Source organism: Meleagris gallopavo, chromosome 4 (genome assembly GCF_000146605.3).
Source record: "Meleagris gallopavo isolate NT-WF06-2002-E0010 breed Aviagen turkey brand Nicholas breeding stock chromosome 4, Turkey_5.1, whole genome shotgun sequence".
Classification (NCBI taxonomy): Eukaryota; Metazoa; Chordata; class Aves; order Galliformes; family Phasianidae; genus Meleagris; species Meleagris gallopavo.
In genome coordinates this window covers 54,573,049-54,592,900 of record NC_015014.2, presented here as the reverse complement: position 1 = coordinate 54,592,900, position 19,852 = coordinate 54,573,049, and the positions used below count along the sequence as shown (strand labels likewise).

Below are 19,852 nucleotides of genomic sequence, written 5' to 3'. Positions count from 1 at the left end.
AAAAAAAAAAAAGGGGTTTTCCTGAAAAGGTCAATGGGAATAGCTGTACCTTACCTTGCAAACTCTTGAATGCTCTAGACAATCAACAAGTGTCACAATCTAAAAAATGAGCTGTCATTAAACTTTCCCTGAGATTCACAAATGCAACATACAATTTTACAACACTTCCATCAGACCGTAATTGAAATGGAAAAGCCTTTGAATAAATTAGCACATTTTGAGTCATGCACATAGGAATTTTTACATGGATGGTAGTATGATGGGAGGAGCATAACATTATTAGAGCTGTTTTACTGTTGCTGTTTGCCTCATTTACTAACACTTGTAGGGAAAAAAGCTGTCTTAGAAATCTTGTTTTCTCAATAAATTTTACAAATATAGACCTGCCTATTTAAAGCTACTGTATGTATCCAAGGACATTTTTATGCATGCACAGTTTCAATTTACACTTTCTCTGATATACAGCTAGATGAGAAAAATGTTCATCAAGAAATCTTTAAACATTTCCAGGAAAGTGTAGTAGTTTCCTTGAACAACATTCTGCAGATCTTTTTGATGAGAATAATCAACCAAAATTAAAAATCATTAATATTTAAGTTTAGCACAGGAGCATCCTTTGTGCGACACAAGTATTATTTAAGTATTTTTTAAATGGAAATATGCCAAAGCCAGGGACATTTTTAAATCTCTGAGAGATCAATGGACAAAAGAGAAAGAAAGACCACATGTTGAGTGCATGCTTGATAGTCTGTGCAATTTATTGTGAAGTACCTCTTGTACTAGGCCTGCCACAGAGCCATTGGTTTGAAAGGTTAATGACTGCTGCAATCACAATTTCAATTTACAAGAAATGGGATGACAAGAAACCAAATACAAAATGGAGAGGTCCCACTGTGATGGCAGCTGAGCAACAATTCATCAACAAGAGTGCAAGAGATTGTAAAGCCAGAGTGCTAAGGACAATCTTTTGAGCTCGGGAGGGCTTAGGACTTCCTTTAATCTCATTTTTCAATGATAGCATAGATTTTAAATGGCAAAATTGATGAATACACTCATAAGTTATCCTTTCATGCTTTTCCTTATAACAGCTGTTAGGTCATCTGAAAGTGCTTATCTCACTTACTTACATTTTCTGTAGTGTATCTCTTCTTGTATTTTAAATTTTGACCTTGATTACTACCAAAACAGCCATCAAGACAAGCATTTCAATGCTCTTCGGGCCTTTTTTTTGCTGTTGTCCTGTACTTGCTTCCTGAAACATCAGATGTTCTACAACACAGACTCTCGAAAGCTTTCATATATGTGCACACATACAAGGATGCTATCTGACACTTGGTGCTCCTCATATATAAACTTCTTTTTGCTAGATTTGAAATGCAACTTGTCTGTAAATCAAATTCACGAAAATATCTTTACAGGCTTATATTTTTATTTCTCTTTAAATAAAAAGAAAGCTTAATAAATGAAAGCTTATACGAAAGTAATACAGTAATACTTGCTGCTTTCCCATCTGAAGTCAAGAAGTGTGTATCATTAACATGGAATCATAAATAATAAGTTAGTGGACATAAGCTGGATGAAATTCTGATTGCTCCTATCTCAGAACACACATTCTAGAATTGGGCAGGATTCAGGGAAGTCAACAGGTTGGAATAAGTTACGTACAATCAAAGATTATACAGACAAAAAAAGTTTTAGCTAGGAAGACACTAGACAGGGTTTGTGACAGAGATGTGTAAAGCAGTATCTGAGAGAAGTAATGGTAACATTTTCTCATAGCAGAAATACAATAGCTATTAAAATAGAAGGAAGTTGGTTTGAAATAGACATGAATTATTTTTAAGATAAGGTATAATTAAGATACAAATGTGGTTAAAGTACATAAAACTGAAATATGCAGCTGTAACATTCAGTACGTAAGTATTTCAGTATCAGAATGCAAGGTGACAGAACAGTATGTTAGCCAAATGATAACTAAATTTCCTCTGTTCTTACATCCTTTCTTTTATATGGCTACTGTTGAAAAGAGTATGCTGAGGCATACTAAATTCAACTAAATACAACATTCTAACTCTTCCCTCATCATTGCTGAATTAAAGGCAAACATCACCTCCCTCAATCTGTCCACCAAGACCTCCAGGTCTTTTTCTTCAAAGCTACTTTCCAGCTGGATGACCGCCAGCATATACTGACGAATGAAGCACAGAGATTAAGCACATGGGGTGAAGATACTGGCAGGATAGCATTAAGCTGGATTTTAAAAGAATGGTACTGAGAAGAGAGGTGGCCAATGGCAAACAGAATTCAGCAAGCATTGTCAAGGGAGATCATTTAAGTACAGCCATGGGAGAGACTATAATGCTGCCCCATATCAATGTCTACCAAACCACTCAAACTGTGTTTGATGAAATCTGAACAGGTGATAGGAAAATGAACTGACTCACATAGACAACCTTCTGACAGAGCTGAGACAGACCTGTCCTACCCACTCTCTGAAGAGATTAGGGAGCTGCAATCTAGCACCAGGTCTTGCAGTAGAACAGACAAAGAAGAGAAACAAAACAAAACCCAGCTCAACCAAAAGTAACCCTTCATTTCTGAAGTTTGAAGCCTGGGTCAAGACTACTGCTTTAAACTGATTTATAACAGTCATCAGCACCGGGCATGTTTTACAGCATTTTTGAAAGTAATTGATAACTTTGCAATCATATTAAACAGAAAAAAAATCTGAGTTCCATGCTCATTAGCTCCAAAAAGTCAAAGATATTTAGATTTTCTTGTCTTTAATTACCATGTACCGATAAGGAAATGAAACACTTTAATAAAGATGTATTACCATCAAAACTCCTTTGATGCAATACATCTTGGAACACAAAAGCAGATCAAGAGCTGGAATTCCTCTTGAAAATTACAGTAAAATAGTAACCAATTAAAATACTTCCTTATAATGTATTCTCTTCTTCCATGCGTCCTGTTACACAGAGAAGCATCAAGGTCCTTTGTTCTGAGGCTCTAAAAATAACTTTCTTAGAGAAACAGACAGAAGGCTTATTTTATCCACTACGCTTTTACCTTTCTGCCTTAGATAATTAGAAACATTAGCTCATGATTTGTAATAGCTTGGGAATAGTATCATTAACAGGGGAATGTTCTCTAGTACCTTGAGGAAATGAAAAGCCTTTAAGAGCAATCACGGTTAATCACTAACATGCCAACATTATATACTGTCTGAAAATGGAGATGATATATAGCCAGGACACATTAAGTGACTCTATTTTACTTCCATTGTGAGCTTTCAATAAAAATGTTGTTTTAAAAAAACCTTTCACACAGCTTGCTTTCACTACATCACTACTCATATCATTTCATTCATTCAGCTTCAACACAACTTTTAATCTCTCCTTTAACAGTCTTACTTTACTAACTTAAATAATTCTCTGCTTCATACCTTGTCTGCATCTTTTAAACTGCTCATTTGTTGCAGATTGATTATTTCCACACTTTATGCGTGTTTCCACATGCAGCATTTAATGATGGTATCCCACAAGCTCCACTGAAAGCAATCTTGTACAGCTGAGATCACAGTGGCATGTAATGTGTGAAGTGGATGGTAAATTAAAAGCTGAAGTACTTACATTCTTGAAACCTCTATATAAGATCTGAAGTTCCTTCTTTGTGAATTTACTCTGTGCTTCCAGCAGTTCAAGAGCTTCAGGTCTATGCCGTACTGTAGCCATTTCCATTTCATCTTCTACAGTATCTGCAAAATGCAAGAGACAGAAAGGAAAACCTCAACAAGAAATGTAGAATGTAGAAATATCTATCCTATGTAGGAAAAAAGAAAATTAGATGACATTATTTTAAAGAATGGCTTTTGTGACCTAAAAGACATGTGACATGTTCATTTTGAACTTACAGGGAATCTGCTTTAATGGCTGCATAGAGCGTGGAAAAGCAATGATGATCCAGAGGTCTGGATATTATTACAGTATTAATATAAATAACAATAGACTGGAAAGCAGACATTCTACAAGGACATACATGACATATTCAGTAGGATTTTGCTGTTTCTACAACTCTCAGAACAAAAAAAGACCTTATAAAACCTTATGGTGTCTCAGCAATACTGGTGATATTCCCTCCGCTAGTTACTGGATCAGCCTGGAATTCCCAGTGTTCTCCTTTATGGATAGCTTTGTAAAGTGTTTGGGAAGGATATTCCACATTCAACAGTGGACCTTACTTTGAGTACAACATAAGAAATCTTTCAGAACAAACATGATTATTCATGGTGAGCAGCTTTAAGGGGGTAACATGAAGATTTTAGCAAATATGAATGCCGATATACACCTTTAAGGCTCTAATATAGCTTGAAAAGGACGAGATTTAAATGTGAGAGTCCAGTAAAATAGCTAAAGCAATGTACAGTACAGATTTTCTTATACAGGAGTACAAGGCATACACTTGATCCAAATTTTGACATTAAGCATACGTATATAGTGCTCCTGATAAGTTTAATCAATTCACTGCCTTCTGGTTGCACAGTTATACCAGCTATAGAAATGTAACTTGAGCAAAACCTAATGTGCACTTTTTTTTTTTACTTCTTCAATGGTCAAAGTATGTATTTTATTTCATCAGTGGGGGCCTCTACATTCTCAAAGTAAAGTTTTATTCACCTCAATTTTTGGAAGATCCCAAACAAAACACTCCATTAAAACAGTATTATGCTTACATCTTCACATTTTTTTTTTTTTTCTTTGGTACAGTGCAATAGTAATAACTTTCAGTTGCTAGGGAGAAATCTGGCATCAGGAGATGAAGTTCAACTATCCCAAAAGTGGACAACTTTAGAACAGAATCAGAGAATCACTGAATGGCTTGGGTTGGAAGGGACCCTGAAGGTCATCCAGTTCCAACCTCTCTGCCATGAGAGGCACTCCACTAGAGCAGCTTGCTTGGAGCATAGACTCAGTATATATCAACAACTTGGATAAATGTTCAAAAAATTGTAGAACCTTGTCTTTTCCTCCTGGTAGAGAGAAGTTGTTGCTGGCACTCATCTCAGGAACCTAAGGATTAAAGAAATATTCAAGGTGTGGAAAGGAAGAAAACAGATGTTTAAAAAAAAAAAAAAAAAAGTGAGTTCCACTGCTTGAGAGGCTTCCAGTAGAGAATGGATGGTCCAATAGCAGAGGCAATGTAATATCAAAAGTGTATGTAATTATTCCCATTTCACTGGTGGTTTAACTGAAAGAAGAGAAAGCAATGTTCTGCTGTGAACTCTGGGCAGGTATATTTCTCATACAGGCATGTCATCATAATCGTAGTGTCTAAGTGGTTTCCTAAACCATTAACAATGTCTTGTGAAAGAACCAAGACTGAGAGTGAAATGGCAGATCATCACATCAAGGACTTAAAACTCAGATCGAGGCTTTTTAACACATGGATATTTTTTTCTGAGGTTATTAAGAATTTATTTCATGTAATCAAACAGGAAAAATGAATAGATAGTTGTGCTTTCTGAATTGTGAAAAAATGTCTGAACTGAATTTAGCTAACTACTGCTCCAAGCAAAGCCTCTGTGTAAGACGGCATCCACAAGCCTAAATGTTACTGTTCTGAACACAACATAGAAATATTTATGTACTTTGAAATACACAAACACCTGTACAATGGGCATAAATGCAGATTCCAAAACCCGACAGTGTGTTGAACAGAGCCATTAATACAGTGCAACCTACTGATTTATATACATGCGTAGGTTTTTGATTTTTTTTTTACTATATAGAAAATAAATAAATTTGGTGAGTTTAAGGTAGTGCATATGGTTAGGCTGAAACAGATATCTTTGATAAGCAACATTGGTTCAATAGGTTTTTCAAAGGGTAAACCGAAGTATTTTAAGATTGGCATGTGATGTGTAACGTTAAATGATCTAGGTATTAAAAGGGCATAAATTCTACAGAATAACTTTTTATTTTACTTCTATACTGGTGATTTTTTTTTGTTTTGTTTTTAGTTTCCTCCTAATAGCACTGTTCTTCAGTACGGATATGCTTCGGTTTCTGCTGGTTCCTTCTTACCCTAAATCCCAAGACTAGACAGGTATTTACCTCAAAAGTGTCAACTGTGAATTCTTTTCAGAAAAGATGACCAAGGAATAAGTAAGGACTTGTAACTTTAGAAAATCAGCAAGTCATTTAATAGATGTAATTATAAATGCAAGATAAAAGGCACGGTGTTAGATTAAAAAAAATGAACACTGTTAATGCTTTATGCCTTTTCAAATCTGATTCTTAGAACATCATTTTCTCCTGACAGTGTTCCCTGAGTACATTTATTTTATTAATTAAAGCTGCCTCTGTCAAAGTTTTTCAGCTTAGTCTCAATGCAGAAAGATTTATTAGAATAAGATGTACAGTGCTAATCCATTTAAAATGACGTTTGCAGATGCCATAACAAAATGTTAAATTCAATCACTGAATCAGACTGCAAATTCACAGAACACTTTGCATTTCATAACTCTTCTGAGAGACATGTTAGTTTTGTCTGTCTCTTTACTTTGGCTTTTTCCAAGTCATTATTTAGTGTAAGCATTACAGAGAATGTCTGTAGGAGGAACCAGACATGACATTTTTCATTTAATCCGACAGAAGATATTTTCCAAATCAGTGTCACCCATAGACTTATCTGAGAATATCCACTGTGTATTGGCTTATGGGCAAGCTAAAACTTATTTCTCTTCCATGCATTCGTGGGATGTTTCAGATGACTCAGACACAATCAATATTTTTGTGAAAAATTCCAATGTAAACCCTATTGACAAAAAATCCACAACTTTACATCATCGTTACAACGTTTGACGATAGCTTTGAAAAATCAATATCTGAATTCACAGGATTCTAAGAACATTTCAGTTCTCACTTTTAATAAGAAATTTCCTCTCATGTGGCAGTGCAGTTCTATACACAGTTATCAAAGGATAGTTAAGTTGTTCCACAGTTAAGAATCTGTTTTCCCAATGTTTGGAAAGCCTAGCAAAATTCCTGAGCTACATTTTAATTCTTCTTGAGAATATCCAGAGTTTATTTTGCAAGGTTACTGAAGCTTTGCCATCATATTTTTAAGGAATTTTGTCTTCTGTATTCATTATAAAGTAATTATAACAACATCATATAGATAGGCAGCAGAAATTTTCACAGCTGTAAAAAAAGTGAACTTGAGAATAAATATTGTTGAAATGCCACTTTTATATGTCATGAGTTAACAGACTTTAAATTTACTGTCATTTAAAGAGATGGAGACACTTACATGGAAAAAAGGTCTCTATTTGTGAATCATCTGATTACCTAGAGGGATATCTACAAGCTCTTCTAGAAGTTAAATGAATAAATGTAATGAATGTAAGGCCAAACATATGTGCCAGAGAATGTGATGCCGGGTATGTCCTTATTGATGAATATTTCTACAATGTTTAATGATTCGGTAAAAATGTAGAAGACTACAGTATGGTGGCAATATTAGTTTTTTGTTAATGAAAAGATTCAGTGTAACAGTCTTATCACACTCCATTTCTGTAGCACCTTACTGACACAAACAGTCCAAAAATAAGATCAGTGCGAGCTTTCTGATAATTTGCCAACCACACTGATTAAAATACTATAGCATTCATGAGTCACTTGCTCTCTCTCTCTCAAAAAAAATAAAATTAACACTTATGGCTTCCATTACCCAGGCAAGAAAAAAACACACACTTCGACACGTGCAATTAAAATGGGTGAAAATACATCTATTTCTCAAGAGAAGTTTTGTAATTTCTACGGCATTAATGAAAAATTCATCATTTCAGTTCTTTAGTTTCTTCAATCTAAGTTAAGAACTCTTTTTTTCACATTTTTCACAAAGTGCTAATATATCTCAGCTGAAAAAGAGAAACAAGTTCATATTTACTTCTTAACATATCAAATAAATAATCATACGGATGCCATTAATGAGTATCTTTCTTCCAGCTAAAGAGTAGAGACAGTTTTTAAGGCATTTGCTACAGGAGCTATGCTTTGAACCTTTCATCATATATCAAATAACAAAATGGTAAAATCAATGAGAAAAACAGATATATTCCTTAAATAATGATAAAAATGAATCAAAATTTAGGGCATATCTGTAAAAATTGTGCATATGCATTTGCCTGTACAAATCCCAAATTTTATCTCCCTTATTTATTTAATAATTGCATGCATACACACTATTCCAAAACCAATCTTGAGTCTAGTCTTACCAGGTTAAAATACACAAATAAGAAAAAGCACTCTGAGATGTACTGTTGAATGGGAAGGCTGAAATAAGTTTTTATCTTTATTATTTAAATAACCTTTTTCTGCACATATTCAATTGCAATTCACAACTGCGTACACAACTGCAAATTTAGAGTTGGCAGTTTTTCAACAAAATACTTGCTTTAAATCTATTCCTAGTAAATTTTCTAAGGAACTAGTAATATGTGGTGGTCGCTGTAGGTACTGCTGACTTCACTCCTACTACATCAGGAATGTTGTTTCTTTCATGCGAGAAGAATCAAATAGCACATTATGTCAAAATACAAAAAAAACAACTTACATCTACAATTTAATATAATATTTTCATTTAATGTAATATTCTCATTTAAAACAACATCTCATTATACACAAGAGCAGAGAGGAAAATGTTGACTTCATCTTTTCTTTTTTCTACTTGGTTCTCAAATATGAAACAACTAATGCAAGTTATACTTTGTCTTCTCTTTGGGCTTATAAAAATACTCTCAAAAAAGCACGTTTTGCATGGTTAGAGATTTTGAGAAAATTTAAATATTTTCATGTTCCTGTACAGACAAAAATGTCGCATAGAGATGTGCAAGGAATAAGGACTTGTTGCTCTCCAAACATCAGACAAAGGAATAAAACCTTCCATTTCTTTTTAGTCTAGAACTATCATTACTCAGGTCATGTAGGTGAAAGCAGCTTCTACTTAAAGCTGTCACTACAGTGACTGCCTTTTTTAAGCGACTCTGTTTTCCAGTAAAACACATCAACTGAAATCACAATGAAAATGTTACTGTGCAACCAAATCCTTAGTGCTTTTCATCTTTGAGATCTCAAATGCCTAGAAAGGAGAAAAAGTAACACAGTCTTCTCGACGGAGGCACATATGAAAAAACTGGGCAGCAGAAAGAAATCCTATGTCCATATCACTGAAGTCTTAGCACTTAATCTGGGGCCTGTTTCACAGCCTAGTGGTCTCGGATTTTTTCCATGATCACTGGACATGGGAAACTGAAACTGCTCTTGGAGGCACTCCTTATTTTCTACTGATCAATATGCTTTGCTAAGAGGATACAGGAAGCATAGGGACCGCTCAGCATCTAATTTTAGCTGCTAAAATGAGTGCATAGAATAAAGTCAAATTGAATTGGGTCTACAGGGATGTTTAATATCATGTTATGTCAGCAAAAAAGATATAGGAATGTATTAGTGTTACCGCTATAACTTGTCTCTATCTAGGTATATATGGATGGTGAATCTGTCCATCTGTTTCTTCCTGTTTGACAGTCTCTGAAAGGATTGTATTTTGTCAGAGCATAGGATCAAGGCATCAAAGAAAAAGTCAGTGTACTTGTCCTTAAACTCTACATTCACGTAGTTTGTTTTCAAGCTCTCTTTTTTTTTTTTTCTCCCAAATATGTACATCAGGTTTCATTTCCTACACAGTTTGATGTTACATAACAAAAACATGCAGGGCCAAGACTTTCAGCTAAACTGGTACTGCTGATACCATCCTATGTGTTGGACAGCAAGAACACAAACATTTGTACTTGTGTACAAAAGAGCTACCAATTTGCAAATATAGTGAGAACAAGCATTTAATTTCACCAGTGAACCACTTTCCAGCTAGCTTGCAGAGCATAAGTCCCAACCAGAATCTCCTGCAGAGCAGACTCTGGCACTGCTATACTGCCATTATGCTCTGCACAAACAAATCTGTTAGCAGCCTGTCCATCACTCCTTTTAAACATTAATAGATGATACATTCAGCAGATATCTTCTCTTTTGAATAAGCAGTTAATGAAAGTATAAATTTTGTTGCATGCAAACCTAAAAAAAAATCAAAATCAAAATCAAATGAAAAATAAAACTTGCTTTGAGTAACAGGAGATGTCGTTTTGGCAGCCGAGCAGGGCAAGAGCTTCATAAGTCGCTCTTTAATACTGCGTTTGGCACTGTTCTGAGCGTAGAGGAAACCTAAAAAATATATTATCAGGATTGTTAACATAGGTTTGAGAACAATTTCTGTACATGCTGCAGTTTATCATTATAGCAGAATCCTGATAGGGAAAGGCCAAACAAACAAAAGCCATCCTGAATTGCCAAGGGCAACCTGAATTTTTGATCAGGACAACAAAACCATTTTGTCATATCTTTCCAACAAAGGGGATGTTTTGTATGTGTGCATCCCTGGAAAAGTTCTTATAACCTGCCAAAGTTCTTATAACCCACTTTAAAACATCTCACAAATGCATCAGGTGCTGTATTTGAAACAACACAAAGTAAGTGTGTTTCTAAAGATTTTAATGCTAGAAATACTTCAAAGATCTTTAACTGTATTTAATTAATTATTTGAATTTAGGTTTAATGTGGAAAAACATACACAAAAAACCACCCCACAAGTAAAAACTTAAATATATCTTTTGTTGTCCTTTCTGGCAATCTTCTACTTCCAAGATTAATTTTTTTCATATCCTACATTCAGCAACTAAGATAACCAACCTGGCACTTTTGCCTTTTCTGAATATTAAATTATTCACTACGATTAACAACCAGTCTACCTTTTCTTTCATATTTGAAGTTCATATATATATATATGTAGTTATATTTTCATCAATACTGACATAACCGATGTTCACGTGCCATAAAGTAGGTAACAGAACTATTCTTATTTATTGAAAAGGAAATTGTTAGCATAAATGCCTGCAACATCTGACTGATTGACCATTTTATACAAAATGGATGATATGAGCAAACATCTCCTAGATGGGTATATTTGCTGCAAATGGCTGACTTAACATCTGTACAACAGTTTACCAAATGATTAATGCTCCTAAGAAGGTAAAGCTCAGTTTGGACTTCATGCAACTCCTGCACTTTTTCACATTACTGCATGGTTACACAGGTCCACAGGTCCACGCAATCTATGTAATTACTAAAGATGTACACAGTGCCTTGGAGAACCCACAGGATTGTGTATTTTTCAAGCTCACAGATTTGATTAAGCAAAAAATTCACCAAGAAAGTATGTTGCAGTCTGTGTTGTGTTTATATAGTGAGAGATTATTGTCTTAACATTGATCTTCAAAATAGATATTCATGAACAGGTGGAAAGCCATGAGACAGTAATGCCCTGATCGTGATGGGCTTCAATCAAACTGCTATAGAAGAGAATGATAGTAATTCATAGCCAGCAAAGTGATATTCAGAAACTGATTTTTTCCAAACTCATCTTGATTTCATTTGTTAATAATTTGTCATCTAGAGATTTCACAGCTGTTATCCCTTGGCCAGTCAGTTACAAACTCCCATGTGCTGTGTTAGACTTCTTCATATTCAGGTTAGTTAACTAGGGCTCCTTGCTCTTTAGTTTGACAATTTGTTCTTCTGCAATCAAAGTTAAACCCCGAGACACACTTTACTCCAGAATTCACAATGGGAACGTCCTAAAACTCATCTCCATACCACACCAGCTGGAATTGTGCTTTTTGTCTCAAGACTTTTGTCACTTCACACAAACTGCTGTAATTAGAGCATGGCCTACACACTTTCACGTCTAGATACTGCTGTACTGAGATATGTGCAGCATATGGATAGATTTTAGGCATACGAGACAAACTTTAAGAGTGGCTGTTATTTAGTATGATGTATATCTGCAGTTGCAAGAAATAAAGAAAGCAATTGTTTAAATCTCTGATTTACAGAGATTTAAACTAGAGAACTGTTAATCCACAACTGTATAAATAAAAGTATAATATGTGTAGTTTATAGTATAATATGTGTATACTAGGATATAAAAATTATGGTGTATGCATTGTAAGTTATGAAGGATTTATAAATTACCATACATTCATAACCTACTATATCTAAACCTAGAACTAGACCCATCTCAACTCTTTACACATTTATTCAGACATATGTCTTTGCTTTCATACTGTGTATTGCCCTACTGTTACAGAAACAGCTCAAATCAACCCAGCAAAGAATATCAAGCAAAGAGACCTTTGCAGGAGTTTTTAGAGGCAAAACATCTCTCTTCCTAAATGCACTTGTTTTCATTGCAAATGTTCTGCAGCTGGCATGAAAGCAAGGGCAATTAGCCATTTTTTGTTGGTAGACTTCTGCTCAGCAGAAAAGCCTTCTGGCTTGCATCCCCCCCTAACAACACAAGATGGACTGTTGCTGCTGTAGCTGTCCTTGTAGTTAAATTCTTACACAATCTTCTTGGCTACAGCAAATTCCCACTACTAAAAACAGCTCTCTCCTGCCTTGCTTCCCACCTCATTGTTGACCTTCTATAATGGGATTTGGGTGTTAAACTTCAACCTAGAAGGCACACTCATCTGAATACTTTTCTCTTTCCTTTATTTGGCAAAGCCAGAAGATAAGCTTCCAGAGTTTAAGTCTTGCTCTACCTTTTACTCAGCACTATTTACAGTCCACTGGCCACATCCAGCATCTCAGCAGTACAGCTTGCTGGAATCTGCATATTTTCACTTGTAGTATTGTATTTTAGTTCTTTAGTTTGGAAGAGACCTAATATAAAGCCTGAAAGCCAAGCATACATTTTCCAGGATCTAAGATTTTGGTAGGAGACAAAGATTCTGGAGGGGAGAAAAAAAAAAAAGCATAAAATGTTTTCTTGGCATACTGGTTTGCACTCAACTTCAGCTGTATGATCAAATTTCTTCCAGGACCTTAAGAGCTGTCAGCCCCACTAAACTGCTAATGTTCCAGCACAGGTGGAAGAGCAAGGGAGACAAAACGAGTGCAGTTTTTCATATTCATAGTTCAAGACTTGTGGAAAAGAGTCAAATCAGTATGTGTTCCTTCTATGTAGTGAGCCTTGGAATGAAACAAAATGATGTACAACAGAAATATTTATAAGTCTCAGTTTTTGGAAACACCTGCTGAGGAACTGTGTGAGTTATCATTAAGCTACTCTATGGATCTTCAACATTTTTAGCCAAACTGGGAAAGCTTTCTTGCCAATCCCATTTCTATGTACAGATATAATTTTAGTGATTCATCCTGTTCTGCCCCTATCTGTTTTTCATTCCAAAATACATCTGTCAGCTTCACAGACCACACAACCCTATAAACTATAACAGATCTACAGGGAGGAGCCATCAAGGTATTGAGCAGAAAATGTACGGTAGCATTTTAGGGATTACTTTGAAACACTTTCAGAAGTAAGATTGCTGTCCTTCTGTCTCAGTTCCCTTGTACACACAGTTTTACATCAGACTTCCAGGGGCAGACTCAGACTAGGAGCTGGCAGCCACACTTACCTATCAACCAGTTAGAAGTCAGAATCAAAATGGAATTCCAGAGACTAACAGTGCTTAACATGGATTGTAAACAAAAAGTAGAGAAAAAGGGATTTTGCCTAAAACGGTAATCACAGAATGGAATATGTTGGGCATTTGTGGGGTGGGAGATAGGAAAAAGGATAAAATAAGAAATGAAATCGTTAATAACACTGGAGAGAAGGACATACAGATGCATGAAAGCACAAAGAATTTAAAACAGAGAAATGGCTGTTCCTTTGAGTATTTGTCAAATTTCCCAAATACAGCTTTATTATTCAGATAACACCTCCACAATAAAACTATGCAGATTTTCAAAATAAAAAACTTCTGAAGTTATAAATAGTTTCTATGTTTAATGCAAACATTATCTAATACTGTTGTAATCATTTCCAGGAGCTCAAATGCAAAAAAACCTGTAGAGTTTCCCCAGTACAGACCTTGAAAATATAGTAGATTTGCAAAATCATTTCATTCATTTAGTACCCCTTAAAACATCAACATGTGCACTTCCAGAGCATGTGTAAAACTAAGGAGTTCCCCTATGACAGGAAACTTTGTCATACGAGTTCACTTGCTTTCTTTAGAAAAATCTCACATGAAACTGCCCATGTGAGCATGTGAGAAGATACACAATGAACCAGATTTGACTGCTACTCTGAGCTATGCAGTTTCCTTTTATTTTTTCCCTCCTTTTTATTTATTTTATTTTTAAATTTTTCCTTATGGGAAGAGCGCAGAAGTTTTTAATTAATTGTACTACATACAAATTATCACATAGCAAATTATATCAGCATAGAGAAGGTTATCATTTACGGATCTAGGAAAGAACCAGATAAGGAAGAGTTTTTTAAGTTAGAGGAGAACTAGATGAAAGGAAAAAAATACTTGAAGAAGAGTTCAGAAAATGATACAGATAAATTTAAAAAATAAAAATGAAAAAAAGGCCTGTTAAGCACAATGTTTTTGTTAGGCTCTTTTACTGTTGTAAGCAGTAAATAGTTGTACATTATTATTAATGAAATTCCTAATTTAGTATTGTTCAAGGGGATTTTAGAAGTGAAATAAAAATGCTGAACAACAGAGCTTAACTGCCAACTGCTTTTTAATGCAGCATTTTCTAAAGGACTTTTAAAAACTGATGTATACATGAGAATCTAAAGAGCTATATTTTATTCTTCATTCGGCTTTGATTCAAACATATTTTTATAGCTTTTAAGGAGTGACAACTTCTCTCAAAGAAACAAGCAATTAGTATAAACTCTGGGCCAAAAAAAATCTGCAAGCAATTCAAGAATGTTTAAAATTCAGGAAGGACACTCCACTCAGGAAAAGCCATACTGGCTACTATTCACAGTCAATACAGTGCAGCTGAAATACATTGGCAGATGAAATCAGTGATGCTGAAGGAACCTTTAACTACAGAGAAAAATTCTCATCTAATTTGTGCTAGAGATCTTGCAGATGGCTTCTGGAGACAAAGACTGAAGAGAAAAGAAATATTCTCACAGCTTAAGAAAGCTCCTATAGTAGGAGCAAAATAGGCCCTAATACTGAGTAGACTCACCTGGATATCTCAGTGACAGTGTACCTAACCAAGAATCTCCAGGGACAGTTTTGGGGAGAGGCAACATGGCTTTGTAACTGACAAGTAAAGCGAGACAAGAGGAACATGAAGATTCGGGGGTTTGGGATATGAGAGGTTTGGGCGCAGTGAACAGCCTCACCAGGGTTGTGGGCACCCTGTCCTGTGGTGTCATCTACTGGAGTTGGGGATCTCCCTGCCACTCAGTGCAGCAAGTGGGGATCTCAGCCCCAACCTTGGGATTGGGAATGGTGTATGTCCCCAGCACCAGGCTATGGCCGGAGAACAGCATGAGTGAGGGGTGCTGACCCAACAGTTGGAGAATCCTTGGTCCCCCAGGTGCTGGAGGCAGCAGCTATTTACAACATCCCTGTATTTTACAGAGAATGGTGCTTTCATATTTTATAGAAAACTTGGTTAAGACTTGAAACAGACATTTTTAATGAATAACTTCTAGCATATGTCTTCATAGTGTTCACAATATTATCCAATTAGTCTGAGAGGAAACAATTAACCTGCAGTGCTAGAGGCTATCATTGTAATGTGTTGCGTTTTTTTTAATGCTTTATATGAATTTAGTTATTATGAAAGATGTCTCACCAAAAGCTCAGAGAACTTCCACAAAACAGTTAAATGAAACCAGAGCACACTTCTGCTGAACTAGTCTCAAGGGAGTCAGCTGTAACCTAGATCATTCAAATGGAGTTCACTTCTGAGACCACTGTCAAAGTCAACTTCAGGACAGAAGCATCTGGATCTGAAATATATTCTCCACTTAGATTGCAAATTTTGGTGCTTTGAGGTGGTGACACTACACCATACCTTCTTACAGAAGTCACCAAATCCCCATTAAACACTGATAGTTTTAAGTTGCTGCTGCCTAAACTGCCAGTCTTGAAGTAAAATGCTCTATGTGTCATTGGTCTGAAGCCTGCTACTGTAGAAATTCCATTTTTGAACAAGATAGAAAAGGGAAATGACAAAGTAATGAGGAATACACTTTTTCTTTTGCAAAGAGATTTTAAGAAGCCAAAAATAATGCTATTCACTATGTACTTCATTTTAAAAAGTTACAAAATAAAACTAGAAGAATACCAATCCTTCCCATTTCTCTATGAGCATTTTCCTTCTAATCTTAGCAAAAGAAGTAAATTGAGCTATTTCAAGCTACTTTTTGGAATTATAAATTGCTTTTACTTTAAGCTTTGGCTATGAATTTGGAAGGCATCTGATCTATTTCAGCTGGGGGCTATAAAATATAGCAAAAACATCAGATTATTAATGAGCAACACTCTGAAAAAATGTTAGATAATCATATACTATCATAACAAATAAATTTACCTGACTCATGCAGTAGGTATGAGAAAATGCACCAATAATCTATTTCTGTTAGATTTTTCTATGAATTACAGTTCAAAAGGTTGGCAAATTCACAAAGCATTAGCAAGACAATTAGAGCAAAGTTCTTTCCATTTCAGTGGGCAAAAGTACTAATAAAATTAGTTGCTTTGAACAAAGACATATAAAATTTGACTTATAAAGTAATTTTGACACCAGATTGCACAAAAACATAAGAAAAAAAAAAAAAGTTCAACTGATCACCAGCTTTCTATCCTGATGTTTTGCTAACCTTTGCAAAGGACCGAAGGGAGCAGTAATACTGAAATATAAAAGAAAGGTCACTTGCTGTATAACTGCTTAAAACATTATTTTTGGATGGCTTTTTAAAAGTACTTTTTACTATGAACTAATACTTGGCACACACAGGCACACACAAATTCTGACCACAACGTTCTGATACTACTTATAAGTCTTCCCTGTGGCAATTCAGGCTGCAAGATAAGAGAAATAAACTTCTGCAGAAAGTGAAGGTATTTGATTACATCCTCCTGATTTTGCACCTCTTCTCCCTGCTTGAAGGATTTCTCAGCTGTTAGTGCTCACTTTCTCTTTTGCCTGTAGCTTTTATTCCACCTTCTAACCTTTTTATTATAGTTCGCACTTGTGCATCTGTTACATTCCTTTTTTTAGTAAATATTTCCTGCAGTCCTTTCAAAATCTGCCAGAGACAATTTTCCCACCTTAAGTGTATTGCCCTGACATAAACGTAGTGCTTGCTGCTTTGCAGCCTTTATAAACATCTCTCCTAAACTTCCCTTTCCACATCAGTCCATCACCAGTGTTCCCCTCCTGACTTGGAAAAGTCTCTAGTTACCTTAACACAGCACTGATGTCTTCCTTTCTTCACTTGGAGATCACCCATTTCTCTGAATTTTCAGGTAGGAGTTTCGCTCTTTCTACTCATACCACTGCATGCAAAAGGTAAGGAGAACTGTCCACATGTTCTTTTTTAACCATATCCTAAAACTTTTCTATTCATAGCATGAGACTGAATTTGTACTTAGAAACATATAGACCTCTGACCATGAATAAAGGCATATAAGATGTGCTGTTTTGTATTATTTGTCCCTTATTTCTGCTTTTATTGCTGCTTTCTCATTTATCTGGTTCCTTAGGACAAAGACATTAATCTACATTCTCACAATGACTACTACAATAAATCCAAGCAAGACCTGATCTTTGGGTAATACTCTTATGCAGAATTGTATAAATTTAAAAATAAAATAAAACAAATCACCGCAAAACCATTACTAGATAAAATGATTAGCGCAACTACTGAACAGGAATCAGTGACTTTAACTTCATTCAGAGAGCCCTGTAGTGCTCTGTCATGGGCCACGAGGCACAAACTTACTTTCAGCCTGAAGGAGCTTTTAACTGTAATGGAAGACTATGTGCTGGGACTGCAGTTCTCCCAGTCTAAATCTTTGTGCTTCAAGTCAGTTATTTCCAAATGAATCATAAATGTGGGCTTTCTCTAGAAGAAAACAGGAGACCTGGTTATCTAAGAAGGCTTAGGTATTCATTAACATTATTGACTCAGTCTTCACCAGAAGGTGCTTTATCCACACCATGCAAGTAACGGAAGGAAAGATATGGACTAGGAGAATGAAGAACCACATACTGTATTAGAAGAACGGGTTCAAGATCATTTAAGGAACCTGAAGTTACATAGTCCAGTGAAATTCTCACTTACTGGAAAAGGGGAAACAACCAAATTTTTAAAAAGGGAGAAAAAGGGAAGATCTAGGGAAAAGCATGCCACTCGATCTCACTTCTGTGCCCAGCAAGATCACAAAGCAGATCCTTCTGGAAAATATGCTAAGGCATATTTTCTGATATGAAACTGAGATGGCTATTGACAACAAGCATGGCTTCACTAACGACAAATCATGTCTGACAAATTTGATTGCCTTCTACAATGACATTATAGCATTAGTGAATAAGCGTATAGCAACTGACATCATTTACCTTTACTTGTGGTTTTCTGAAACAGTTTTGCAAACCAACCAACAGAAACTGTGCTATGGGTAGAGGAAGTAGTGTTCAAAAAGGTACAGAGTGCCTTGGAAGAGAAACACTACAGTTGTTGAAGACTTTCTTAAGACTGACATACTATTTGCAAAGAAAATACCTTTCATTTCTAGTCTTGGCATGTATTGAAAAATTATATACATATCAGAATTCTTAGTGTAGGATACCACCAGTACTTAAAGGAAGACCAACAATTCTAACTTATCTAACAGGAATTAAAAGAGGAAAAATATCAGTCTGGTGATATATTTTCTGTATGTGAGGAAAGAAGACATAGTGAAGGAAGCCTCCAATTTTAAAGTATCATTTAAAAAACGGTCATTCACACCTAACTCATCTATTTTGGTAAATCCAGAATTCATCAGAATTTTTTATCAATAACAAAGAAGAATGATCCTGATTCAGATTGTGCCTTCCCAACTATAGCATTTTTGCAGAAGTTTCCTTACTTTTTTTTTTTTTTTTCCTAACTGGCAGCAGAAGAGCCTTTCAATCTGGCTGGATTTATTTACTTTTAAAGAAAAGAATCCTCCTATGTATTTCTTTTGAAGTGAAAAAAATAAAATAAAATCGTAATGGAACAAACATAAAAACACCAGCTGGTATTTTCTGAAGAATGCATAATTCAACAGTTTTTAAAGGTCTGTGAGGAAACAGCAAACAAACCATTGCTGGTGACCTATAGAACTGGGGCACTGGGGACACTGATAGGAATCATATTTGTTTAAAAAAAAAGAAAAAAAAAAAGGACTTCTCATATTTAAGCCTTGTGTTACAAAACAGCTAATTAGCCAGCTCAGAGAAGAATAGTAATGTGCTTTTTCTTTCATTTTTCTTTCAGATCACTTATGTTTACAGAAAACAAATCACAGGGCTCTCAAAAGTCAAACCAAATTGAGGGCTACAGTCCACAACACAGTGATACTGTCAGGCTTGTATTGTTTTATCTGCAGTCTCCTCCTAAGGGAATTTGGGTCCTGAAGCTTCTGAAAATTACTGAGGTTCAGAAAGTGGGCTGTCTTTAAGAATTTCCTCTTAGATACCTTCTCCTTGGACTGACTGTGAAAATGTTACACAATAAAACATCTTTTAGTGACTATTTATTCTGAAACTGCTATGTATAAATAATCAGAGATAACTGTTATCTAATCAATCTTTGTTGTTGTTGTCACGAAGAAATGTTTTAAGTATTTAGTATTAGTTTTGATTGAGAGATTAAA

The 19,852-nt window shown here is 35.4% G+C and overlaps 1 protein-coding gene across 6 annotated transcripts in view; it reads right to left on the bottom strand.

Annotated features, from left to right (window-relative positions):
* The window catches only part of KCNIP4 (potassium voltage-gated channel interacting protein 4), a 284,967-nt gene that overhangs the window by 33,371 nt on the left and 231,744 nt on the right, over window positions 1-19,852 (bottom strand). For 3 of the 6 annotated variants that reach the window (XM_010710338.2, XM_010710337.3, XM_019614933.2), the window contains one exon: window positions 3,636-3,760. In XM_010710338.2, coding sequence (XP_010708640.1) covers window positions 3,636-3,760 — 125 coding nt within the window. Of the gene's footprint in view, window positions 1-3,635; window positions 3,761-5,018; window positions 5,064-10,178; window positions 10,281-19,852 lie in introns of those variants that run through there. The other 3 variants (XM_010710336.2, XM_019614932.1, XM_010710341.3) reach the window with 2 other exon arrangements.